Source organism: Theropithecus gelada, chromosome X (genome assembly GCF_003255815.1).
Source record: "Theropithecus gelada isolate Dixy chromosome X, Tgel_1.0, whole genome shotgun sequence".
Taxonomy (NCBI): domain Eukaryota; kingdom Metazoa; phylum Chordata; class Mammalia; order Primates; family Cercopithecidae; genus Theropithecus; species Theropithecus gelada.
This window is the reverse complement of record NC_037689.1, coordinates 103817074-103838563: the sequence shown is the minus strand read 5'-3', so window position 1 is coordinate 103838563 and position 21490 is coordinate 103817074. Positions and strand designations below refer to the sequence as shown.

Sequence of the window (21490 nt, the reverse complement as noted above, 5' to 3'; positions counted from 1 at the left end):
GAAGAAAGCATTTGGTAATCACTGAAAAGGCCACCATTGGTAGTTTGGCACATAGTATGACACCTGTGTGGCCAGTGAAAACTGAGTGGTACAAGTGACAATCTCATCTTCTTCCACAGAGAGAGATTTGTACGATTTGTACAGTACATTTCCCTAATCTTTAATAAATATCAAACATTTTTACTCACGAGGGGCTCCTTCAGCCATTTCAATGGCAGTAATTCCCACAGACCACACATCACTCTGCAAAGAAAAAGATGACAAAAAAGTCACTTAAAAATAGGAAATTTGTAGTATTTAGAATGTCAAAACAGTGTTTAGCTGGGGATGTGGATGTCAATGCCAGAGCCCTTTTATGGGTTTCCTATAATGAAGCTTCATTACAGAGTGACATTATAGGAAGACATAATCTGAGCTTGTGATCAGCCAGTACCTCACTGCACAACAGGTTGATAGGGAATGGGGTTAAGCGCAAGGAAAGTTCATCTTGGATGCATTGCTATTATTGCTTTACCTGAAATACCAAAATAAACTTGTCATAAAGACATTTTATTACATAGACCCACAAGTTGTATCATCTTGGGCAAATGTTTTAACTCCCTGTGCCTTAATTCCACTTTATGTAAAATGGTGATAATAATAGCATACACTTACATAGGACTGATATGTGTGTGTGTGTGTGTGTGTGTGTGTGTGTGCATGTGTGCGTGTACTTCAGCAGTTCCTGGAATATACTAAACTAAGGCTAGAATTATAATGAGACTAGAAAATTATCTTCAGTACCAACTATTTAGTATTTTTTTTCTTCAGATTGTGGAAAGGGCACAGGGTTAGAGATACACTGGCTGGCTAAATGACTCCTAAACAGGTTTTCTGAATTCTTTTTTTTTTTTTTCCTTGAGACAGAGTCTCACTCTGTCACCCAGGCTGGAGTGCGATGGCGCAATCTCGGCTCACTGCAACCTCTGCCTCCTGGGTTCAAGCGATTCTCCTGCCTCAGCCTCCAGTAGCTGGGATTACAGGTGCCTGCCACCACACCTGGCTATTTTTTTTGTATTTTTAGTAGAGACAGGGTTTCGCCATATTGGTCAGGTTGGTCTCGAACTCCTGACCTCAGGTGATCTGCGGCCTTGGAGGTTAGCTGGATTTTTAGAACCCTAGTTTATAGATTTCTTAGCTTCAGTTGTGATAGTCTATGCTTAAGATTTCTTTCAGTTACATGGTGCTAAAAACTAAAAATAAATAATGAATACAGGTGAAAGTCCTTGGAAGACTGCAAAAAGTATGCAAATATAAAGCATTATTTTTATAAAAAGCCACTTGAAGAACATGCTTCCATAATCTTCATAGCTCCTAACAGCACTGAACATAATAGACTCTCAGTAAATAATTATTTTGCAGATCATGTAGAGGGCACTTAAGGAAAGGGAAAAGAGATGAATCTTAATCAACTTCAAGTATTGAGTCCTAGGTTCCACTCAGGGAGACCACAGTGAATTGTTTGATGACTTACGTGGAGAGTGAGTGAGGTTTTTCCAGTCTATAGCAAATGGAGAATTTTCTTTCCACATCAACCTTTTGAAATGTGTACATGGATATACGTATATTGTTCAAATTGCAGTTTCAGTGGAAATTTTAATAAATAGCATGAATTGTTACTTAGTTTGTCTATTCCACTGATTTTCTGTGGTTTTGGAGGTGAAATATGCCAAGGATTTTCTCCATTACTCTGAGTAATCAAATTATTTTTTGTCTTTTCTGGAGCTAAGTTACTGTGGAGGTTAATAATTGGCTTTACATTTATTCATTTTTAAGTTTACAATGCCCTTTGTCCCTGGAAGTTAAATTTTTATATGCATATAAATCCACATTATATAATATTTTTACCAATAAGTGACAAGCAACATAAACTACACATTCTGCCTCAAATTCAGGTAACTCTCAGTGGTATACTTTGTCCACATTCTTAGAAAATATTATTTTATGAATATAATCAAACCACTTACTGAAATAAAGGCTTGTATTTCCTACTAGCATTTAACGTAAAAGGAGGAGCTGCTTGCTTTTTATTTGTTGTTTTATCATTAAAAATAAATGTTAATCAAAAATCCCTTCCAAATTGTAATTTCCACTGAATTCTCACACTCACTCTGTAATCATAGGAGCGTCTTGGGTCCTCATCACAGTCAATCACCTCAGGTGCCATCCAGTATGGTGTCCCAATGAAGCTATTCCTCCTTCCATTAGTTCTGCTCACCTGGGCACTCACTCCAAAATCAACTGCCAAAAATCATTATATGTCAAAATAATCAATCAGGAAGAAAAAGTTTAATAAGTTATTGCTTTAACTTGGAAAGCTGATACAAAAGCCACAATGAATAACAGATTTTCATTCCAGCCTAGCAAACTTTACCATGAAGTCTACTCCAGGAATATTGGAAAATAAGCTTTTGCTGCTATTTATTTTGGAATGAGACTCAGCAGTGCTATTATAAATCTACAGTAGGTTTGGCTGAATGTTTACCATGAATATTAAAAATAATGTTCTGTCAGGACACTCTGAACCTCCAAAATGATAACATATGTAGTGTTTGGACCTGGAACCAAGCTGAAGGAAGACCAGAACCATAAGTAAGATCAAAGAAATCTAAAACCTATTAGCACTTTATCAGGAAGCCTCACATATCATATGAGAAGGCTCTATCACACTGATAAAGAAAAATGAGTTTTCTGCTAGAATTTAGTTTAAATTCCTACATAGATCTTTTGAATCAGATGCAGGTATTTACTGTGGTATCTATATCTCAGCTTAGATTATAAAAGTTCAGTCTTCATCTGTGGGATACATTATAAGAAAATATTTGGTATGGTATCCTCAGAAACAGAAAAAAAGGCTAAAGTAGGCTGGGGTTATTTATTCCAGAAAAAATAAAACACGGATAAAAAATGAAGTAGATTTTCTAATTTAGAATGGTTTCCAGGAATCCAGAGGATGGTGAACAAAACTGACTGAAAAGAAGCTTCAGGAATTTAGGGGAAGAGAAGAAAAAGGAAAAAGAAAAACCTAAGCGTTTAAGGCAGTTTTAAAGGATCTAACAAGAACGACAACAACAAAAAAATGTCCACAACATTTGTGAAGATCACCATTGGGTGTTGTACCATGTTTTTATCTAGATTTTTTAAAGAAACAGGTTTAATAATAGCCCAGCATTCTCACTATCCCTGTGAACTGGCATTAGGGGCCAAGAATTACCTAGGAAGGCCATAAGTTGGTATAAGGCATATATCCAGAGGAGAAAATGAAAGGAGAAAAGACTAGAAGACTGATTAATAGAAGAAAAGAAAAAAGAGCAAGAGAAAGAGAAATGAAAACCAAGACGAGACGAAACCTCAACAACGGCATAATTTAAAGTTTTCTTTCATGACCTTACAGGCTGGAATATGAAGATTATTGAGCAATTGCAACTGCAATAGAATCATTTTTCCATCTCTTTTCCTTCTATCACTTCCTTTGGCTGTCATTAGGTTTGCTTTCTGCAACTTTCTTCTTATACTACGTTGTTTAAAAACAACTATAATCTTAAAAATTTAAAACAAATTGTACAAGAATTAAGTGTAAAAGATGTGTGATTAAATTTTATAATGTGTTACTTAAAAATAGTGATAATCTGAGAAATCTAGAATAAATTGTACACAGACTACATGTAAAGTAAATCTGATTAAACTCTAATCCAGCAGTAGAAGGTCTCTCCTCCAGAGGAAAGTACATGAACTTTAGTGCATGGACATTGTGACAGATATTTCAGTGGCTTTTCATTTACGTACAATTTCTCTTTTGTGTTGTAAATGTTTGCGTTGGCCAGCAACTTGACACAAGTATATGAGAGTGTTGCTCTATATGTGAACACAGTGTTTAGCCTTGTGATGAACTATCTATTCTGAGTATTTAAATGTGAAATATGTATGCCTTTCATGTATTTTTTACATTTTTATTTACTGCACCTGGCCTCTCCTTGTGATTTTAAAATTGTGTTTCTAACTTTATAGCTTTTAGACAGACGCAAAATAAATAATACACTGTCTTGAAACTATTTTCACTTATTCCAAGAGTAAACAATTACTACCTCATGCTTCTTCCAATGTTCCTAATGAATGAACAAAATCTCTACTATTGTTCTATCTGTTTAGCAAGAAAATGGGAAACATCTTAAGGTCATGTTCAGACACATGTTTACAAACTGTTGAAAAATAATGCAAGTGACTTATTTTCTATATCAATGGGGTTATCTGCCACTACAATGTACTGACATAATTTTTATGGCATTATTCTAATAACTACTGATATTTATTTTACACATTAAAGGGTACAATATATTGTTCCTTACGTGCTTAAGGACAAGAAAATGAGAAAATATGTGTGGTTATTTTCAAATAAATTATATAACTCTGAACTCTGGCATAGAAAGCTAGGTACTTCCAGTCTTTTGATTTATAATTCTGAACTTGACTTGCATATTATTGGAGCATCAATTCTGATCAATATCATTTCTTTACATATCTGAAAAAATCCAAATAAGCAATTCATCCTTACATAATTTAAAAGTTCTTTGATATTCTTGAGAAAATACGAGTCTGTCATGTAAAACAATTTTTTTTTAAATCCTTGCCCATGGCATCGAAATTTGTATATGGTAAATACTCAATTCAATTGTTGAAATAAATATAATAGCTCTTTCTAATAGAGGGTAAAGCGATGACCAAAAAGTAAATCCCCATTACAATTCAAAAGTTGTTTTATCCACATGATTTCAAAGAAGCAGGTAGGTGCATCTTCTTTCTTTTGCCCCGCCTCCTCTCCCAAACAAATTTTCAAATTTTGACTGGTTTTGCAGGCAGGGAAAATCCAGCTCAAATAAGTAGAGGATATTGACAGGGACATGATAGAAAACATAGTTATCTTAAGGGAGCTTTCTCCATTAAGATGCTTTGGACTTAAAATACTATAAGAATAAACTTACCCAGTTTTACTTCAGCATTATGAGTCAGCAGCACATTCTGACCTTTGATGTCCCGGTGAATTACTCGGTGTGCGTGAAGGTGAGCTAAGCCCTGTATATATTTTTTAAAAAGCCACATCAGTATATATTTATTTCTTTCTTTCTTTCTGGTACAGTTCTTAGTATTTTTGGAAAAACTTTTGATAAGAGAAACAGCTTAATTTTGATGTTTCAGACACAATTCTTTCTTTAGGCTGGAATCACTACAACCCGTTCCCAGAAATATGACTTTTGGCTATAAGGAAAGGAAAATAAATCAGGACACCCATGAGAAAAAAGAGTACCCAAAGTAATGTTTGTATACATTGGGCCACTTCACCTTCCTTTCTAGCCTCCGTATTTCCAACTAACCATAAGAGTAAAGACCTGGACATCTTGAATATCATAGCTCAGCCATTGTTTTGCTCTATTTCTTATCCAACTATTTGTTTAGTCCAAAATATTTTCTAGTCAGCCTTGTAGACTGAGAATTTAGGGGAATGTGGAAATTCATTTTACAGCATTTGTAATCTGTGTTGGCTTCACACTTTGGCTCTAGCCCATTCACCACTAAAATTTACCCGTGACCTGGCTAACCCATCACGTGGTATGCAATGTTAAGCTGTAGTGAGATTGCCTCAGACACTAACTGGAGATTCATAATAAAGTAACAATAAAACTGCTAACATTTATTGAGCCCTTATTCTTTGCCAAGGATTATACTAAGTGCTTTACATGGACTAAATTACTAATTCCTCTCAGAAACCCTTTGAGAAAGGTGTTAATATCACCCTTATAATATAGATGAGGAAAATGAACCTTGGAAAAATTAAGTAACTGATTCCAAGTGATAAAATTTATCCATAGTAAACTAAATGTAAACTCAGTCCAGAGTTTGAACTCTCAACCATTTACACTGTCATCACAAGTGAATCCAACCAAAATGACAGGTAGGACATTCTAACACTGTATGAGTAGTACTGTTCAATTCTGTTAATATCCTTCTTGGATGACCCTAAGAACTTAAGCCACAAAAGATGGGATTTGGTAGATCAAGAAGATTGTTGCTCTCATCCAATTGGGTGTGGAAAATAAATAAATTTAAAATGGGGGCAGTAATCAAAGAAAATGTTTGTCTGCCAAAAGGCTACAGATGATTTGAGGCCATTCCATAAAATACTGACTTCTTCTGACTCACCTTCATCTTAATCTATGATGCTTGTGCTATGTTTTTGTTTAAAGAACTGTAAAATAATAACAACATAATAAATAATCCAAGTGGTCATTTCCATGATCTACTGAACACAGTAATCTTAATCTGACAGTAGTATTAAAGGCCATGATTTCAAAGAAGCTCGTTACCTAGCTTATTTAAAGGCGTCAGCTGCAAATCGGCTTTCTCAAAAGCTTTTGGGCCTTTTCAGATATCCTGATGCACAGGTTATGTTTAGAATACCTAAACTATCTGATGTGAGCAGGTATAAGGTGCATTGTATATATTACTCCCAGGTTCTTAAAAGATCAGAAGAGAATAACTATATGAAGACTCACCTGAAGGATTTCTCGGCAGATATAAGCAATCCAATCTTCTTTTAAACTCTGATTTCTGGTCATTCTCACTACATCAGTGACCGAACCTGCTGCACATAACTCCATCACCATCTGCAGGAAAGCCAGCAAAGTATAAAAAATTAGTGTTCAATTTTCTGAAACTATCTGGAGAGTTTTAGTCCATATGGTTTGTATCTATATGTAATGTTTAGAGATTAAGGCACTGCAAGTACTGCTTCAATTGTCTGGTGGAAGACTCCAAAGGCTAGCGAAATTAGAGAGAGTTGGATTAAAACCAAAGATTTGTGAAGGGAGAGAAGCCAGGTATTTCACCAGAGATATTTAACTGGGAGTTGGGGTTTGAGCTATGTCTTGAAGGATAGGTGGTGTTTGGATATGCTCAAAAGGAAGAACATTCAGTTTATGGAAAACTAAATAAACACATGCTTTTAGAAAGAAGTTTATGCAAGGAACAAACCTAAGTGATGAGTGGAATGGGAAGGAAAGGATGGTCAAGGAAACAGTTTAATTGGGGGTGATGAAGCAAAATATGGAGGGTCTCAAAAGAGTTTACATTTCAACATTAAGGCTAGGTTTGGTTTTTGTTGTTTTGTTTTTATTTTCAAATTCCAAACTATTTTCCCCAAGATACTGGCAAGCTACAACTCCAAGGGAGAATTTGTTGATTGCATTCCTGTGGGATAATTTCATCCAAATGGGATTACTACTAAGGAAAACCTATTTTAAAACTGGTATCTTTGATAATATTTCATTCAGATTTTATTGTATTAATAAACTCAGTTTCTCAGAAAGTTTATTTTTGACACAAATAAATTGAGGGCCCAACTAGTAAATTTTCTTCCAGGTAATATGAGTTAACTAGAGGAAAGAGCGATGTACAAGAGCATGTAACTATTATAATTATCCTAGCAATATTTTCTTTGAGTACAGGTTTACGTATTACTGCCCACGTCAAAAACACTTTATCAAAAGAGCAAAATATGTCTTTTTTTAAACTTCATGCAAATTAATTATCACCATAGATGAATGGAAGCAAAAGGATAAACTCAAAATCATGACTATCCAAAAAGTCTACCTTACTTCCTGTGGAATATTAAGATCTTCTTTTCAGAAAACTACTCCTCTAATTTACAGTTATTCACCATTGATATTATTGCATGTCTTTCACCTAAGTACACTTTCACCAAAAAGAAGAGGCAGCCAAACAAAATGAAAACAGATAAGCCACAAAAAGTTGATTTTCATGTGGAGAATTAAGCATTGACTATATTGAATGGGCACAACATGTACACTGTGGTAACTCCTCATTTGGAAACATGACAAACCAGAATTAAAGCCATTCAACTAACATAAACCCTGGAAGATCTTGCTTATGTGAGTCAGAAGAGTTCAACTATACAAGGAATGTAAGACATTCTCAGTAATTCTCCTAACTTTGTAAGCATGGGGCCTGGTACATACACTTCTTCATTAATGGTCATTATTAAGCTACTTACTTACTTCCTATTTGTTTTTCTGATTCACATAGGCAAAAATTTGTGAAGTGTCCCATGAAAATTCTTATCTTCACGAATAATTTATACATTAAATGTTTATTCATCCTTCAGATCTCAGTTCAAGCTTTTATTCCTCAAGGAAGATTTTCTCATTTCCCAGCTTAATTAAAGTTTGCTATTCACCCACAGACAGCCATGATATTTCTCTTCTGACCAATTATACATTTATACGTGAGATTATTTGATTGACGCTGGTCTTTGCAAATACATTGTAAGCACCAATGGGTCAGGAGCATGTCTATTCAGCTTACCGTTTTATTCTCAGCATCTAGCACAATATCTGACAGATAGTTTTCAATTGATATATGTTGAATGCCTGAATGAATTGAGTACTAATACATATCCAATAAGGAGACTGCAAAATTTCTCACATTCTGCTATACTATCAAGAGGAAAAAAACTTGTAAGTGAAAATATATAAAAAAGACAAATAGTGTATGCCAAAAAAATTCCTCAGTAACTAAACTATACAGCCATATTTACTAAAATCTCGACTGGAATTATCAGAGAATAGAGGATGCATCTTAACTGGACATTTGAGAGAAAACAGGGTTAAGCTGAAGGTCTATAAATTTGGTGGTTCTCAAAGTGTGGTGATCAGTCCAGCAGTAGCAACAGCATCACATACGAACTTATTAGGAAAGACAATTTATTGGACCTACACCCCCAAATCTACTGAACCAGAAATTTTGTGAGTGATGCCCAGCAATCTGTGTTTTATCAGGCTCTCTGGGAGATTCTGATGCCTGCCAAATTTAGAGAACCACTGTTTCAATTCCACCCCTTGTTGAAAACCTTTCTATAACGTCCACTGTCCTATTCTCTGAAGTCCATTATTTAGAATGTAATAGAATATTTTATTGTCACTTGAAGATACTGAAAAGTTTTAGTCATTATTTTGAAAGAATACTACTAACTTGGACATGGAATGGAAATGTAGCAAGTATAGAGATTCAAGTATATACTAACCCTACCTTATATTCTATATATTCCATTTTTAATAAAGACATCCTTGACCAAAACTGATTTTCTTGTGATTTAACTATTTTTACCATAGTGGAGGGCAGCAAAAATTCTGGCAACTTAGGTAGCATAGGTTACATTTAGCCTCTACAATTTATATCTTACTGATCTAGAATTTGTGTTACTCCAGGCATAATGACTAAGAAAAGGATAGGTCAACTTACCATTTGGAAAAGAGTTTCTTAAGAGTTATGTTTATCCGTAAGTGCATATACTTTGCAAAAACTTAAAATGCACCCATATGCTCACGTCAAGTGCTAATTAGAATTTATCCTTATCCAGTCATTATTTATTAGTTCATTGGGTAATTTCTGTAATAGCAACCATAGTAATCACATAAAATATTTGAAAATGTTTATGTTTAATATTTCCGGTATTCATTTGAGTCCTCCCCCATTCCACCAGTAATCCCCTTGTCAGGCACTTAAGTTATTTTCCCATATTTTATTGCTCCCATCTCCAGGAATCAGAGTATCTTTTGCCACATGATATGGTTTGGCTGTTTCTCACCCGAATCTCATCTTGAATTGTAGCTCCCATAATTCCCACATGTCATGGGAGGGACCTGGTGGGAGGTAATTGAATCATGGGGGCAGGTTTTTCCCATGCTGCTCTGGTGATAGTGAATAAGTCTCACGAGATCTGAGATTAATGGTTTTATAAAGGGGAATGCCCTTGCACAGGCTGTCTTGCCTGCCACCGTGCAAGACATGACTTTGCTCCTCCTTTGCTTTCCACCATGATTGTGAGCCCTCCCTAATCATGTGGAACTGTGTCAATTAAACCTCTTTCCTTTATAAATTACCCAGGCTCTTTATAAATTTCCTTTATAAATTCCCCAGGCTCTTTATGAGCAGCGTGAGAACAGACTAATACAGTAAATTGGCGTCAGTAGAGCGGGGCACTGCTGTAAAGATACCTGAAAATGTGGACGCAACTTTGGAACTGGGTAACAGGCAAAGGTTGAAATAGTTTGGAGGACTCAGAAGACGACAGGAAGATGTGGGAAAGTTTGGAACTTCCTAGAAACTTGTTGAATGACTTTGATCAAAGTGTTGATAATGATATGGACAATATGGCCCAGGCTGAGATGGTCTCAGATGGAGATGAGAAATTTGTTGGGAATTGGAGCAAAGGTGACCTTTGTTATGTTTAAGCAAAGAGATTGGCAGCATTTTGCCCCTTCCCTAGAGATATGTGGAATTGTGAACTTGAGGGAGATAATTTAGGGTATCTTTTGGAAGAAATCTCTAAGTGGCAAAGGGTTCAAGAGGAAGTAGAGCATAAAAATTTGGAAAATTTGCAGCCTGATTATGCAATAGAAAAGAAAAACCCATTTTCTGAGGAGAAATTCAAGCCGAATGCAGAAATTTGCAAAAGTAACAAGGAACAAAACGTTAATCACCAAGACAATGGGGAAATGTCTCTAGAGCACGTCAGAGATCTTCACAGCAGCCCCTGCCATCACAGGCCCAGAGGCCTAGGAGGAAAAATAAATGGTTTTATGGGCCAGGCCCAGGGTCCTCTTGCTGTGTGCAGCCTAGGGACTTGGTGTCCTGTGTCCCAGCCACTCCAGCTATGGCTAAAAGGGGCCAATGTACAGCTCGGGCTGTTGTTTCAGAGAGTGCAAGCCCAAAGCCTTGTCAGTTTCCACATGGTGTTGAGCCTGCGGATGCACAGAAATCAAGACTTGAGGTTTGGGAGCCTCTGCCTAGATTTCAGAAGATGTATGGAAACTCTTGAATGTCCAGGCAGAAGTTTGCTGCAGTGGCCGGGTCCTCGTGAAGAACCTCTGCTAGGGCAGTGCAGAAGGGAAATGTGGGGTTGAAGCCCCCACACAGAGTCACCACTGGGGCACTGCCTGGTGGAGCTGTCAGAAGAGGGCCACTGTCCTCCAGAACCCTGAAAGGTAGATCCACCAACAGCTTGCACCATGTGCCTGGAAAAGCCACAGATACTCAATGTCAACCTGTGAAAGCAGCCAGGAGGGAGGATGTACCCTGCAAAACCACAGAGGCGGAGCTGCCCAAGACCATAGGAATCCACCTCTTGCATCTATGTGACCTGGATGTGAGATATGGAGTCAAAGGAGATCATTTTGGAGCTTTAAGATTTGACTGCTCTGCTGGATTTCGGATGTGCATTGGGTTTGTAGCCCCTGCGTTTTGGCCAATTTCTCCCATTTGGAGCAGGCATATTTACCCAATGCCTATACCCCCATTGTATCTACGGTAACTAACTTGATTTTGATTTTACACGCTTGTAGATGGAAGGGACTTGCCTTGTCTCAGATGAGAATTTGGACTGTAGGCTTTTGAGTTAATGCTGAAATGAATTAAGACTTTGGGGAACTGTTGGGAAGGCATGATTGGTTCCGAAAACTGAGGAGATGAGATTTGGGAGGCCAGTGATGAAATGATATGGTTCGGCTCTGTGTCCACACCCAAATACCTTGAATTGTAGCTCCCATAATTCCCATATGTCGTGGGAGGTAACTGAATCATGGGGGCATGCTGTTCTTATGACAGTGAATAAGTTCATGAGATCTGATGGCTTTATAATGGGGAATTTCCCTGAATAAGGTCTCTTGCCTGCCACCATGCAAGATGTGACTGCTCCTCCTTTGCCTTCTGCCATGATTGTGAGGTCTCCTCAGCCATGTGGATGAGTCAATGAAATCTCTTTCCTTTATAAATTACCCAGTCTTGGGTATGTCTAATGGCAGAAACCACGATTACTTTTGCACCAATCTAATAGCATTGTGAGAACAGATTAATACACCATACTACTTTAACAGTTGTGTGCTAAGTTTTCCTGTAGATGCACAAAAGTGACAACTCATGAAAACATACATCCTTGGGTAAAACTTATTCTTATAGAATAAGAACAGCGTAATTAAAAACATACCCAAAGTTGGTGCCTCTGACCAGGGGGACTCAGCTTAAAAAATGCACCATAGAAGGACACAATGTTTTTGTGGAAAGAGTACTTCCTCAGAAGGTTGAGTTCAGTCCTGAGATCCTCTTCTTCATCCTATGGAATAAGAATAGACAACAAAGCTCCTAAGCTGTGCAATCAATGACTGTGGGTCCCCAAAGTACAGTAGATCAATGAGGGAGAATCCTACGGCAACCAATTATATCCAACAGCAATTTATAATAAAATCTCAACTAAAATGGTCAGTGAATGAAGATTTCTGGTTAACTTGGAATCTGGGGGAATAAAAAGGGTAAACTGAAGATCTTTTAGTTCAGTGGTTCTCAAGATGTGGTCCCAGGACCAGCAGCACCAGCTACTGTATAAAATTTTCACTGAATGGAGTCGTTATATTTTTGTTTCTTTTGCAACAGTTTTATTGAGATATAATTCACATACTATAAAATTCACCCATTTGAAGTGCAAAATGCAATCATTTTTAGTATATTTATAGAGTTGTGCAATCATCACCACAATCAATTTTAGAACATTTTTATCACTCCAAAAGGAAATCCCATATCCTTCAGTTATCATCCCCCAGTTCAGCCACACACACACACACACACACACACACACACACACACACACACACACAAACTCTAAGCAATCACTAATTTACTTTATGTCTAAATAGATTTATCAATTCTGGACATTTTATATAAATGAAGTAATATAACATGGTCTTTTGTGACTAGCTCTTTTCAAAATTCATCCATATTGTGGCATGTAATAATATTTCATTGCTTTTGGTTTACCTCATCAATTGAGGGATGTTTGGGCTATTTCTACCATTTAGCTATTATGAATAATTCTTCTATGAACAGTCATGTCAAGTAACTCTATGTTTAATGTTTTGATGAAATGACAGATTGTCTCCCACATTGGCTTTACCATTTTGCATTACCAAGAGCAATGTATGGAGGGGTTCCACTTTATACTATCACCAACACTTGTTATTTTCTGTTTTATTATTATAACCATTCTAGTGGATATGAAGTGGTGTCTCATTGTGGTTTTAATTTGCAATTCACTGATGACTAATGATGTTGAGCATATTTTCCTGCACCTATTGCCCATTGTATATGTTCTTCGAGAAATGTCTAACACAAAATTCTTTGTCCTTTTAAAAACTGGGTTGTCATTTTATTAGTGAATTGTAAGAGCTCTTCATATATTCTAGATACAAGTGCCTTATCAGATAAACAACTTGTGAATATTTTCTCTCATACTGTGGATTGTTTTCTCACTGTCTTGATAGTGACCTTTGAAGTACAAAAGTTTTTATTATAATGAAGCACGATTTATAAATTTGTTGTTGTTTTGCTTGTACTTTTGGTGTCATATATAAGCAACCACTGTCAAAACACAGGTCACAAAGCTTTATTATTGTTTTCTTCTAAGCATTTTATAGTTTTAGCTCTTATACTTAGGTTTCTGATCCATTTTGAGTTAATTTTTATATAAAGTAAAAGTCCAACCTCATTATTTTGCATGTGGATGGACAGTACCATACTATCTTGATTATTTGGTAATCCTTTACATTTTAAAGGTATTAGTTTGTTCTGTGCTGACCTTTTAAAAAATTTTATTATTTTTTCACACTTTATTTATTTATTTTTATGTTTAAAAGCTATGTTTAAGATAATTTATTTTTATTAATCACAACAATGGTACATGTATACCAAATATAGATAAATATACTAATAAAATATGTAAGGGGTCTACTCTCACTGAACATTTTCCCCAAGCAATATTGACAGTTTAGTGTATATTCTTTCAGACATTTGTATATGCTAATACAGTAGCTAGAGCTATGAACGATAGAGATAAATGCATAATGATATGATCAACACATACACACACATACACGCACACATATATATGTGTGTGGCATTTAAAAAATCCAAATACGCTCTTATTATTTTTAATATTCTGCAACTTTCATGTTTTAATCAGTATATAAAGCACATCTTTCCAAATCAATAAACAAATGCATGTCCTTGTTATGGCTGCACAAGATTGCACAGAAAGGATATATGGGTCTGGCACTCAGGGGACAAGTCAGGTCTAGAAGTATTGTTTTTGAGAATCGTCTATATAGTGATAATTGGAGCCATCTGGTTAGATGAGATCACTGACGTACAACACATAGCTTCAAGACAGCTCTAGCAGAAGACAGTGTGATGTCAGTCAGAAAAGAACACCTACCCTGGGCATTAGGACACTGAAGTTTAGCACTGATAGCCCAGAGTAGGAAATTCACTTAATCTTCCTAAAGTTCAATTTATTTTAAAAGAATGATGGAAGATAGCAGCCATTACCTATCTTCATGGAATGTTGGTGGGACCAAATGGGATAACATAAATAAAGTTCTTTGAAATCTTTAGAAAAAAATTCTATAAATGCAATATATTATCACAAAATATAATTGTTACTCGACTTCTTTGAATTACTCTGAGCTCTGTCAGAACTATGTACTTCCCTCCACTGTTTACCCTAATCTACAAACATCAGCCTCCTTCATTCTCAGCATATTAATTATAGTGGAGTGAAATGGAAAGCAATTCTCTCTAAGTTTCAGTGATGTCTGCTTGTACCATGATAACCAAGTGGTTTTGATATTCCTTCTGTAACTCTTATTTCTCAGCCAATCTAGAAAAAGCTCTTTGTTTCTTAATAATTTGAAAATAATTACACTTTTGTGTATACAGATGCAATACACTTGAGAAAAATAACTTAAAATGTTAACTTACAAAAAGGCAACTTAAATTGTTAAAAATTTCAATGAAAATATAATTGGTTTGTGCATTTAGGTGTTATGATCCTAACTTAAAGGAAATTACACATCAGGAAAATAAGATTCACATACGTGAATGATGCAACCAATGTTGAATATAAAATAGTGCATAAAAAGTTGAAGGTGAGGTGAGATGACTCAGAAAGTGATTCTGCACTTGAAAAATGGATTCCTCACTGGCCTCCTTTGAATTCATAGTAGCTCTAAATTTTATTCGATTGTAAATTAAAAAGCTCTCCTATTTCATCTATAACAGTTCAATTTATAAAAATTATTAAGAAATATTCTTATTGTCAAAAGTGAAATATATTTGTAGAGTGTAAAGAAAAGAAGACTTTTGACCTGGTGTGGTGGCTCACACCTGTAATTCCAGCACTTTGGGAGGCTGAGGCAGGTGGATCCCTTGAGGTCAGGAGTTTGAGACCAGCCTGGCCAACGTGGTGAAACTCCATCTCTACTAAAAATACAAAAATCGGCCAAGCATGATGGTAGATGCCTATAATCCCAGCCACTCAGGAGGCTGAGGCAGGAGAACCATGTGAACCCAAGAGGCCAAGACTGTGCCCCTGCACACTAGCCTGGGCAACAGAGTGAGACTTTGTCTCAAAACAACACAAACAAACAAAAAACAAAAAACTTTTGAATTAAAGATTTCCTGTTCTGAAATCCAGTGAAAAAAAGATACCTTTAACTCTTTTGAGCAATGACCTAGGAAAGGGACAATTGACATGGAAAATAATTAAGGAATTAACCACCAATTATCTTTAGTTCTCGCCAGCATTTCCCTCAAACTATCCTGACTTAATGACTTTGAAATACAGAGAAATAAGTCTCTCAGCTGAAATGAATTGGTAGCTAAACATATCTACTCAGTTATTACCTCCCCTCTTAGCTAATTCTCTAAGACCCAGCAGGAAAAATAGGCAACTATTTTCTATATTTAAGTATAATGTGGCTAGGCTTTAAAAATACTTATGACATAAACATAAAGCAGTGCACTAGGCTCTGTAGTGTCTCTAAGTTGATTTAACTTCTACTTATAAATTATCTTTCCTAAATTTATATCTTGTAAAAAAAAAAAAAAAAAAAAAAAAAAAAGCTTGCAATGTCAGAGAAAATGGCTGCCAGTTGCAGAACAATCTTTAGTATTTCCCAAGGATTTCCCACTGGATTTACTTATAAACATTCAACTACTGGAAAATACATCTCTAGACAACTATTTGTCTTATGGGGGAAAGGGGTAGGTCCTAATATGTGCAGCTGAAAATCTCAGTGACAGGTTCCCTCTTTCTGTTTATTTGTGTAATAAAGTCATGACAACTTGTGGTATGAGAATTGCATGAAAGCTCAGGCTAGAGTCTCAGCCCAGCCTTCCAGCAAAGTTCAGTAAATAAGTTCCCTTCAAATTATCTTAACCTGTTTTCTAAAAAGGTAAAAATCCTGTGGCTTTCATTCTTGTCATGTAAGATCCTTAAACTTTCTACTTCCCCTGTGATGTGGCCCTCCTTTGAAATGGTAACAATACCTGACACCGCATAAGACTAGCAAACTACAGGGACTAGCTATTCTATCTGTGCATATGCACTCTCAGTTTCAATTAAGTTGCCAAGGTTCTGCTGAGAGGAATATGAACTCATAAGTAGTCCAATAAATAGGAATGAGAGGATAGTAGTAGGTTAAGAATACAAAGAACAAGTGAAAGAGAAGCAGGGGCAAGACTGAATCCTTTCACCAGTTTGGTAGCTTGATGTTAAGGAGATTCCTTTTCTTTCTGAGTTAGAAAGCTTATGTGTCCCGGAAAGAACAAGAGATGCGCTGGGCTCTGGGCAGCTATGTAGTTGCATTTGTGATCTCTTTTTCTATGAGGAACCTGAGGCATAGAGAGGTAAACCACTTTCCCAAGTAGTTTTTGGCTGTTTAGTGGTAGACTTGGGATTCGAACTCATGTTTCTGGACTTACATATTATTGCTATTTCCATAAACCCCTGGCATCTAAGAGATGTGTGTGCAAGTCACATACTTTTTATCCCAAAGGATTCAAGATGATTTAGAGATGCTAACTGGATGATTAGCTAGCAGTTATTTTTTCTTACTAAAATACATAATCAGATAATTCAAAGTCCCCGACTAGAAAAACCTTTTAAGAGTGGGTTTCCCACATAAATGTAAACTCCCCCAAAACAAATAAATGAAGATCAGATATGTTTGGAAAGCATTAGTGTGTTTGCCACTCTGAATTAACAGGAAGCTGAGCTTGTGAGAAACACATAAGTACATTATATCCATCAGGCCAAGTGGGTAATTTAAACCTCTCACACATCTTCCAGTAATATGATGCTACAGCATTTCCTGGCTTAGGGCCAGTTGATCACAGACTGGCCTGAATACCCTGTGTTTTGTCAAGAAGAGGCAGTTCAAGGATGCCAGAACTTCCTTTGTAATTTCATCCAATTCTAGAATCAAAATCCTTTTCTCTAAGGAAAGTGTGCCAGAGAGGGTTTGGGACAAGTCTTTAAAAAAGTTTTATTAGCACAAATGTTTGATGAAACCAAAATTAATAAAATAATCATATTTCCCATACCTTACCTTTAGCGGCTTCCTAAGCTACAAAAGCATGATACTATCTGTTTTATCTGGTCCTTTGGATATGCTTAGTCTCCAAACATGAGTTACAGACACAACAGGAGCCTAGTACTTAATAGATGAGTCATGAGGTTGTTTAGCAATACCTTTCTAATATAACTAGAAAGTTTCTGAATGTGATTCTGTTAATGAAAAGGGTTATTTTTAATGTGACTGAGGACATATTTACTAAGTCATAACATGCTAGAAATATTTGAGTCCCATGTATAGTTGACTGCAGGAGAGAAAAGTAGGAAAAAATATATCAATTCATTATATTGACAAGAGCAAAAATTCAACTTTTGGGCCCATACAATATTTTATAGAGCACCGATATCTACTGAAAAAGAGAAATTATCTTTGGTTGGTTTTATTCTGGAGCCAGAGAATTGTTGGTATCAGAGAAACTGCTCTGAAGGGAAGTCAAAAAGCTGTACGTAGAAAACATGCTCATATTCTTTCATGTGTTCAAGTATGGTACCAAATGTCTGAAGACTTTGAGGCTGAGTGGTCATTTTGTTTTCTGCCTGCTATTGCTCTTACAAAAAAGCGGGGCGGGGGGCATTCCTCATTTGTTTCAAACACAATGGTAATGTTTGTTAGAATCATAATGGAGGAAAAGCAATTCAGTCCAGCATGTCATGATAACATGTGAAAAGGACCTTTCCAAGGCCAATTTTAGGCAAAATTTGCTGTAGATCCCATCACCTCCTTTTTTGTTGCTATTCATCCAGAGGGCTCTATGCTCTGTAAATTTACGTAATTCCTCACTGACAGTCAATGCATTCCTATTCAAGGGACCTTTTCTCCTATCTCCTACTCTCTGATATATGCTAGTGCTTATATATGATGATTTAATCTACGTGAATATATTAAAAGATAAAAATATGTTATCATTTTCAAGCAAGAACACTTTTAGTAGCGGTCTTCTAGAGATAATGACACAAGCAAAGGGATAAGTTAAAAGCTGAAAATGAAAGGAAAGACTACTTGGGTATTAACGAGAACTTTTAGTACTCACGCTGTATCGCCACCCAACAGATTTTTGATATTTATTCACTCTCACTCGCCTTCCTATTTCAGGTAAAGGGGTCTGTAACCAAGAATAAAATGTTATTAGATGTACTGGTACACTCTAAAAATGATTTATGCTTAAGTACTTTAAGTTCCGTTGGCACTCAATGGAAGAGTAAGATAACATTATTCCTCTCTCAGTTTTCACCAATAGTTTTAATTTAAAAAGCCAAATTTTTATGACAAGCAGAAATTTGGCAACAAATTCATGGTAGTAGATTTAACTGCTGTAATAATGGGAAAAATTATAATCTGGTATTAGTAAAGCGCTTTTTCCTCCTTACAAAACCAGTTAATTGACACTAAACATCCATGGGTTGAACACGATTTTTAAATATTTTAAAAGTCAGAGTATCTGAAATGTAGGTTAAATGTATGTCAAGGTATCTTAAGTTAAAACAAGAAAATAAGTGTTTTAGAGAGTCTCACTCAAAAAGTAGAAGTTTGATTATTTGGAAGCCATGGATTGTAGGGCAAAATAAATCTACAAAACCTCAAAATCCCTCGAAATTCACATTGGTTTGCAACATTTGACATTTACTGGCAAAAAAAAAGCACACAACTTTTTTTTTTTTTTTTGAAAATTCAGCTATCATTTCTTTTTTTATTATTATTATACTTTAAGTTCTGGGATACATGTGCAGAACATGCAGATGTGTTACATAGGTATACATGTGCCATGGAAGCACACAGTGGAAGCACATAGGTATACATGTGCCATGGAAGCACACAGTGAGTTGCTGAAACTCACTTTTCCTGCACAAATTGGAAAAAGCACAGTTTACGGCCTTGACAACAGTTCAGTGAATGTATATAGCTTTTCAAACATAAACTTCCCTTTAGGGTATAGTAAAGTAAAATTTTTTTTGACCTTTGCTATGTTTATGATAATATTACCCTAAGAAAGTGTGGCACTCATGTTAAAGAAAAAGAACAGAAATCAGTGCTAGCAAATTCTATGCCAATATGTTATGAACCGTGACATAACTTTATGAATGTTACCAGGAACAGTGCCAATTAAACTGTTTCTTTTGCTCATCTGTCAGAAAATACATGAAAAATGTGCATCTCTGATAAGTCTCTTCCTTGTACCTGTCATTGAGAATCTAATGGCCTCTATTATCAGAGGAAATCATTGGAGAGGGAAAATAACATGATGGAACACAGCAGGATTAACCCAGTATTAGAAGCAATCTTTTCTTTGCTATCCCTGGAAACAAATAATCAACTAGAAACAGAGAGGAGTACAGATGTATTCCTCATTGTTATAGAATACCAAAATATGTGGAACTTCTGCTATGAAAGAAGCATTGTTTTATGTGGATATATAATAAAGCAATAGATGTAATACACTAATGAATAAAAGTAATATTAAATAACTATAATAAATCCAGATGAATGTAATAATTATTATATAAAATCATGATTTAAAAACAAATACAATATTCTCTGAGTTGTTTATCCCAAGAACACAGTCCACTAAGGGAAGATAATACAGGTAAATTATAATATTACCTTACGAGCGTTCATCACTTTAACAGCTGTAAACACACCAGTCTTCTCATGAAGTCCCTGAAATACAGGACAATGACAAACATCAAATGCTGGCTAGGTAATCCAGCTATCAAGAAGCAATCAAAGTAGAGAATATTAAAATTAGTCTCAAATACATTGTATGTTATGAAATATAAAATATATACAGATGAAATATATAGTATTATATAGAAAACAGAAATATTAAATTGTCAACATTTTAAATAAATCACCACTCCACTCAAAACACTCAAGGAAGGTTATGGAAAAGTTTGGCTGTTTATGTCTGTAGTAACTAGTGGACATAATTGCCTATTTAAAGTTATTGCTTACTTAGTGTCTTTAATCTACGTTTGCATGGCATCAAAGCATTTAATCTAAATGAAAATTTTTATTTAAGTGAAAATTTCCTATTGAAGATGGGGAGTTGTTCTACTAAACATTTTTTCAATTGATTATGTGATACTATGCAGACATCTTTTCATTGGACTCTTCTTCAAACACAAAATATTTATCATGTTAGCAAAAATATTAGCCATATATTATCTCCATAATGATCACTAGTGAGAGTGATTCATAATTAATTCAACAGCCTCTAAACTGTTTCATATGTCCTGAATCATATGAACCAAAAATATTTATAAAAGGAATAAGTTATAGAAAATTATCTTATTGAAAAGATGATGAGTTATAAGAGCTTAATTTTATCCTAAATGAAAGTATAAGCTACAGATTTGTGATTTTTAAAGGTGAACATATAGGTTTGGAATCAGATCTCCTATTTTGTGGCTGGTACCTTCTAGACATATTCCAAACTGTAGTCATAGTTTGAGTAATAAATAGAATGCCTTATCTGATATTTCTCAGCAGAAGGTTTGATTTGGGGGCTGTACTGGGTTGAACAGTGTCCCCTCGAAAATTGAGGTTCACCTGGAACCTCAAAATGTGACCTTATTTGGAAACAGGGTCTTTGCAGATGTAATCAAACTATGATGAGGTCATATGGATTTGTTTGGTCAATGTCCGGTTTCTTTATAAGAGGAAAGGAAGGGAGATTTGAACACAGAGACACAGGGATACACAAAGGGGTGATAGTCATGTAAAAGATAAGAAGAAATTGCAGCAATATAACTACAAGCCAAGAAATGTCAAGGATTGTTGATAACACCAGAACCCAGGAAGAGGCAAGGAACAGTTCCTCCCTAGAGACTTCAGAGAGAGAATGGCCCAACAGACACCTCAACTCAGAATTCTTATGTCCAAAATTGTGAGGGAATACATTTCATTTGTTTTAAGCTACC

At 35.7% G+C, this 21490-nt stretch overlaps 1 protein-coding gene across 1 annotated transcript in view; it reads right to left on the bottom strand.

The window, feature by feature from the left end:
• NRK (Nik related kinase) overlaps positions 1-21490 on the bottom strand; it is a 144462-nt gene that overhangs the window by 60265 nt on the left and 62707 nt on the right. The window contains exons 3-9 of the mRNA XM_025372716.1: positions 20172-20228; positions 18604-18675; positions 12095-12220; positions 6588-6698; positions 5019-5109; positions 2150-2280; positions 189-243 (exon numbers count right to left, since the gene is read on the bottom strand). Coding sequence (XP_025228501.1) covers positions 189-243; positions 2150-2280; positions 5019-5109; positions 6588-6698; positions 12095-12220; positions 18604-18675; positions 20172-20228 — 643 coding nt within the window. The remainder of the gene's footprint in view (positions 1-188; positions 244-2149; positions 2281-5018; positions 5110-6587; positions 6699-12094; positions 12221-18603; positions 18676-20171; positions 20229-21490) is intronic.